This window comes from Panthera leo, chromosome B2, assembly GCF_018350215.1.
Source record: "Panthera leo isolate Ple1 chromosome B2, P.leo_Ple1_pat1.1, whole genome shotgun sequence".
Classification (NCBI taxonomy): Eukaryota; Metazoa; Chordata; class Mammalia; order Carnivora; family Felidae; genus Panthera; species Panthera leo.
In genome coordinates, this window is record NC_056683.1 from 2,444,034 (window position 1) to 2,450,559 (window position 6,526).

Below are 6,526 nucleotides of genomic sequence, written 5' to 3' on the forward strand. Positions count from 1 at the left end.
GACAATATTAGCGCTGGGTCATTCATATATGGCTTTTATGATCTCGAAGTATGCTCCTTCTATCCTTACTTTCTTGCGGGTTGTTATTAAGAAAGTTTGCTGTAGTTTGTCAAATGCTTTCTCTGCATGTATTGAGAGGATCATATGGTTCTTGTCCTTTCTTTTATTGATGTGATGAGTCACGTTCATTCTTCTGTGGATATTGAACCAGCCCTGCATCACAAGTATGAATCCCACTTGGTCGTGGTGAATCGTTTTTTTAATGTACTGTTGGAGCCGGTTGGCTAATATCTTGTTGAGGATCTTTGCATCCATGTTCATCAGGGATATTGGTCTATAGTTTTCCTTTTTAGTGGGGTCTCTGTCTGGTTTTGGAATCAGGGTAATGCTGGCTTCATAGCAAGAGTTTGGAAGTTTTCTTTACATTTCTATTTTTTGGGACAGTTTCAAGAGAATACGTGTTCACTCTTCCTTAAATATTTGGGAATTCCCCTGGAAAGCCATCTGGCCCTGGACTCTTGTTTTTTGGCAGATTTTTGATTACTAATTCGATTTCCTTACTGGTTATGGGTCTGTTCAAATTTTCTATTTCTTCCTGTTTCAATTTTGGTAGTGTATATGTTTCTAGGAATTTGTCCATTTCTTCCAGATTGCCCATTTTATTGGCGTATAATTGCTCATAATATTCTCTTATTGTTGTTTTTATTTTTGCTGTGTTTGTTTTGATCTCTCCTCTTTCATTCTTGATTGTATTTATCTGGGCCCTTTCCTTTTTCTTTTTGATCAAACTTCCTAGTGGTTTATCATTTTTTTTAATTCTTTCAAAGAACTAGCTTCTGGTTTCATTGATCTGTTCTACTGTGGGTTTTTTTTTTTTGTTTCAATTGCATTAATTTCTGCTCTAATCTTTGTTATTTCCTGTCTTCTGCTGGTTTTGGGTTTCATTGCTGTTCTTTTTCCAGCTCCTTAAGGCGTAATGTTAGGTTGTGTATCTGAGATCTTTCTTCCTTCTTTAGGAAGGTCTGGATTGCTGTATACTTTCCTCTTATGACTGCCTTTGCTGCATCCCAGAGTTTTTGGGTAGTGCTGTTATGATTTTCATTGCCTTCCCTATACTTTTTAATTTCCTCTTTCACTTCTTGGTTAGCTCATTCATTCTTTAGTAGGATGTTCTTCAGTCTCCAAGTATTTGTTACCTTTCCAAATTTTTTCTTGTGGTTGATTTCAAGTTTCATAGCATTGTCATCTGAAAATATGCACAGTATGACCTCTATCTTTTTGTACTTACTTAGGGCTGATTTGTGTCCCAGCATATGGTCTATTCTGGAGAATGTTCCATGTGAACTGAAGAAGAATGTATATTCTGCTGCTTTAGGATGAAATGTTCTGAATATATCTGTTAAGTCCATCTGGTCCAGTGTGTCATTCAAAGCCATTGTTTTCTTGTTGGTATTTTGTTTAGATGATCTGCCCATTGTTGTGAGTGGGGTATTGAAGTCTCCTCCTGTTATGGTATTACTATCGGTGAGTTTGTTTATGTTTGTGATTAATTGCTTTATATATTTGGGTGCTTCCACATTTGGCACATAAATATTTACAATTGTTAGTTCTTCTTGGTGGATAGACCCCATGATTACAATATAATGCCCTTCTGCATCTCTTGATAGAGTCTATTTTAAAGTCTAGATTGTCTGATATAAGTATGGCTACTCCGGCTTTCTTTTGTTGACCATTAGCATGATAGATGGTTTTCCATCCCCTTATTTTCAATCTGAAGGTGTCTTTAGGTCTAATGTGTGTCTCTTGTAAACAGGATATAGCTGGGTCTTGTTTTCTTATCCATTCTGTTGCCCTATGTGTTTTGATTGGAGCATTGAGTCCATTGACATTTAGAGTGAGTACTGAAAGATATGAATTTATTGCCATTATGATGCTTGTAGAGTTGGAGTTTCTGGTGGTGTTCTGTGATCCTTTCTAATCTTTGTTGCTTTGGGTATTTATTTATTTATGTATTTATATTTTTCATTGTTTCTTGCCTCAGAGAGTCCCTCTTAAAATTTCTTGCAGGGCTGGTTTAGTGGTCACAAACTCCTTTAATTTTTGTTTGTCTGGGAAACTTTTAATCTCTCCTTCTATTTTGAATGACAGCCTTGCTGGATAAATAATTCTTGGCTGCATAGTTTTCTGACTCTGCACACTGAATATATCCTGCCACTCCTTTCCGGTCTGCCGAGTTTCTGTAGATAGGTCTGCTGCAAACCTGATCTGTCTTCCCTTGTAGGTTAGGGACTTTTTCCCCTTGCTGCTTTCATGATTCTCTCCTTGCCTGAGTTATTTGTGAATTTGACTATGATATGCCTTGTTGAGGTTGGTTTTGGTTGAATCTAATGAGGGTCCTCTATGCTTCCTGGATTTTGATATCTGTGTCTTTCCCCAGGTTAGGAAAGTTTTTCACTTTATTTGCTCACATCATCTCTCGACCCCTGTTTCTCTCGTCCTCTTCAGGGACCGCTATCATTCTGATGTTCCTTTGAATGGTCACTGATTTGTCTAATTCTTAAATCATGCTCTTTGGCCTTAATCTCCCTCTTTTTTTCTGCTTCATTATTCTCTATAGTTTGTCCTCTATATCGCTGACTCTCTGTTCTGCCTCATCCATCCTTGCTGCCGCTGCATCCATCTCTAATTGCAGCTCAGTTATAGCATTTTTAATTTCATTCTGGCTATATTTTACTCCTTTTTATCTCTGTAGAAAGGGATTCTAATCTATTTTTGACTCCAGCCAGAGTTCTTGTTATCATGATTCTAAATTGTGGTTCAGACATCTTGCTTGTATCTGTGTTGGTTAAATCCCTGCCTGTCATTTCTTCATGCTGTTTCTTTTGGGGTGTATACCTTCATTTTTGTCATTTTGAAGGGAGAATAGGAATTAATGAGGTAGAAAAATTAAAATTAAAAGTATTAAAGTTAAAAAATTAAAAACACACACAAATTGAATAAATGATGCTAGATCCTAGGTGTGTTTTGATCTGGGTGTTGAAAGTGGTTTGACAGATTAGAGAGAAAAAAGAGGGGGAAAGGAAATCATTTGAGAATTTGAAAAAAGGAATACACTGAAGTAGACTAAAATGAGATGATGGGGGTAAATAGAATTTGGAAAAATATACACAAAAGTAAATAGTATAGTAGGAAAACATAAAGAAAAATATGTTTAATAAAAATTAAAAATAAAAATGAATTTTTCTGTTTCTATATTCAAGAAAAAGAAACGAAATGAAAAAGTGAAAAAAGAAAAAGGAAAAAAAAGAAATTGTTTGAAAATTTGAAAAAGTGAATACACTGTATTAGACTAAATAAAATGATGGAAGTAAAATAGAATTTGAAAAATTTACATAAAAGCAAACATATGGCAAAACAATTAAAGAAAAACATTTTAATAGAAATTGAAAGTAAAAATGAAGTTTTTCTCTTTCTGCATTCAAGAAAAAGAAATGAAAAAGGGAAAAAAGGAAAAAGAAAATAAGGAGATCATTTGAAAATTTGAAAAGGTGAATACACTGAAGTAGTCTAAAATAAAATGATGGAAGTAAGGTAAAATTTGAAAAAACTTAGACAAAAGTAAAAAATATAGTAATGACAATTAAAGAAAAATATTTTTAATAAAAATTGAAAATAAAAATGAATGTTTTCTCTTTCTGTATTCTAGAAAAAGAAGTGTTAAAGAGGATAAAAACGAAAGAAAGAAAATTGAATAGATGGACCTGCTAAGAGATTGAAGTAGGACTGAAACTACTTCGTTTTCCCCTACAGGTCAGTCCATGTAGCTCTTTATAGTGCTTAAATTAAGCTGGTGGTGAGGTTTTGTTCTTGAAGAGCAAAGTTCGCCCAGTTGGGCAGGGCTTGGTGTAACAGCTCCGCTCTCCACTAGATGGCGCTGCTAGCCTACTGGGGTGGATTGTTGTGGTGCTCGTAGGTGCATATGCGCATGCGCAGGAATGGTGAAAATGGCGCCATCCAGCTACCCCGTCTCTTCTCCCAGAGTAGCAATCACGCACCAGTCCTCTGTCTTCAGGTCTCCTCCACTCCCCCCTTTTTTACTCTCTGTGACCAGGCCCCAGGCAGCACCTCTCTCCCGAGTTTTGTCTCAGATGCGGCTGTTTTCCCCGGCCCCTTACTTCTGAAGGACTGCGGCCTTGACCCATTCCGCCCCTTTGTGGGGGGGTCTGACTGAGCAATGGCCAAATGAGCAATGGCCGAATGTCAGATGCACCCAGGAACGCCCGCTGGACTCTGCTGTTGCTGGTGCCCCGAGACTTTGGCCAGGTGCCAGCCCGCCCCAAAGAAAGATCGCGAGACAGTGTAGCCTCAGTGTTTCAGGGACCATGGAAAATCGCAACACACATCTGGCACCAGGCTTTACCGTCAACAACCTTGCCCCAGAACCAGTGAAGTTGGCTGCCTTCCGGGGTCTGCTGGGACCAGGTGGCTTCAACAGTTGCTACCAAATGTCCTTTCAGCAGTGGAACCACTTTTCCCCATGTGGCCTGAGAACCTCCCAGACCCCACTCTGTTCCTGGGGATTCACCTTTCCCACCAGAGCACTGCCAGGTATCGAGCTGCGGAGTTGCAGCCTTTGTGCTCCCCTTGTTTACAGTCTTAATTCAAATTAAACCCTCTCCTTTCTCCTTTCTCCCTTTTTAGTTTAGTCCCTGCAGCCTATTCAATTTTCCACTTTCCTCCAGTTGCTTTTGGGGAGGGGTGCTTTTCCCGTATTCTCCGCCCCCACCCCCCGCAGTCTCCATCCTCTCTCTGCTCACAAAAGCACCTCCCTTCCTGCACCTTCTCATTCCTCAAGTTCACTTCTCCATGCCACGTACCTGCTGAATTCTGTGGTTCAGGTTGTGCAGAGTGTTGTGTTAATCCTCCAGTCAGTTTTCTAGGAGTGTAGGATGGTTTAGTGTTGGTCTGGCTGTATTTCATGGATGCAAGACACACAAAAACTTCCATGCTGTTCCGCCATCTTGGCTCCTCTCCTGATTAACAATTTACTTTTTATGGTAATGTGGAACGAAAGTGGAACTAATTGATCAATGTAATGAGTACACCATTTATTCAAATAGTTACTTATAAAATCTCATGACTGGTCTTAAACATGATAAACACACCCCCTGCCAACTTTTGATTTTTTTGAAGATTTCTCTTAAAAATTGCTAAATACTTGGTCTTCACAGGAAACACGTGGTAAGAAAGGATGGACCAGAAAAATGGAAGTTCTTTCACTGGCTTTATCCTGCTGGGTTTCTCTGACCGGCCTCAGCTGGAGCGAGTCCTCTTTGTGGTTCTTCTGATCTTCTATCTGCTCACCCTGCTGGGAAACACAACCATCATTGCGTTGTCCCGCCTGGACCCACACCTGCAGACTCCCATGTACTTTTTCCTCTCCAACCTAAGCTTTCTGGACCTGTGTTACACGACCAGCACTGTTCCTCAGCTGCTGGTTCATCTCAGGGGAGCAGACAAGTCTATCTCCTTTGCTGGCTGTGTAGCTCAGCTGTTCGTCTCTCTAGGTTTGGGATGCACAGAATGCATTCTGTTAGGGGTGATGGCATTTGACCGCTACGCAGCCGTCTGCAGGCCCCTGCACTACACAGTGATCATGCACCCCCGGCTCTGTGCCCTGATGGCTTCTGTGTCGTGGTTCATTGGTTTTGCCAACTCCTCGTTGCAGTCGGGACTCATCTTCCTTGTACCACTTTGTGGAAGAAATAAAATAGATCACTTCTTTTGTGAGGTCACCCCGCTGCTCAAGCTTGCCTGTGTTGACACCACTGAGAATGAGAATGAGATCTTCTTTGTCAGTGTGATCATTCTCCTCATACCTGTGGCATTAATCACGTTCTCCTATGGTCAGATAGTCAGGGCAGTGTTAAGAATAAAGTCAGCTTCAGGGCAGAGGAAAGCATTTGGGACATGTGGGTCCCACCTCACAGTGGTTTCCCTGTTCTATGGCACAGCCATCTACATTTACGTCCAGCCCAGCAACAATTACTCCCAGGATCAGGGCAAGTTCATTTCTCTCTTCTACACCATCGTCACCCCCATGGCCAACCCCTTTGTGTATACCCTGCGGAATAAGGATGTGACAGGAGCAATGAGGAAGGTGTTCTGTCAGGACTATGACTCTAGATGACTGGGGGGGAAGAAGACCCTGTCATGAAAGACTTTAATGCCACGGTCTTTCAGATTTCTGTGTCCTCACCATTTCCCCTGACAACTCTCATGGGGACTTCCTTAATTCACTCTTTTATGCAAGTGAGTGTTCAAACTCTAACTTCATGGACGCATTGCAGCCTCCAGAGATGCTGAGTTAGTGTTCCTAGACCATCTGCATCCTATTAATATTCAAAATGTTTCTCAGGATTTTCTTGTTTCACCACCTTTGGGAACACTTTTCCATGGCTAGTTGCAAATGACAGTTACACACACCATAATACATAGCAAAAGAAGAATAAAAACCGACCAGAAC

The 6,526-nt window shown here is 40.5% G+C and overlaps 1 protein-coding gene across 1 annotated transcript; it reads left to right on the forward strand.

Annotated features, from left to right (window-relative positions):
- The first annotated feature begins 5,251 nt into the window (after nt 1–5,251).
- On the forward strand, nt 5,252–6,190 carry LOC122219372 (putative olfactory receptor 2B8). Its single transcript, XM_042937605.1, has one exon. It carries the CDS (start codon nt 5,252–5,254, stop codon nt 6,188–6,190), a length of 939 nt encoding a protein of 312 aa, XP_042793539.1.
- The last annotated feature ends 336 nt before the right edge of the window (nt 6,191–6,526 follow it).

Coding starts and splice junctions, on each gene's coding strand:
- LOC122219372 (XM_042937605.1), top strand. CDS start 5,252: ATGGACCAGAAAAATGGAAGTTCTTTCACTGGCTTTATCCTGCTGGGT.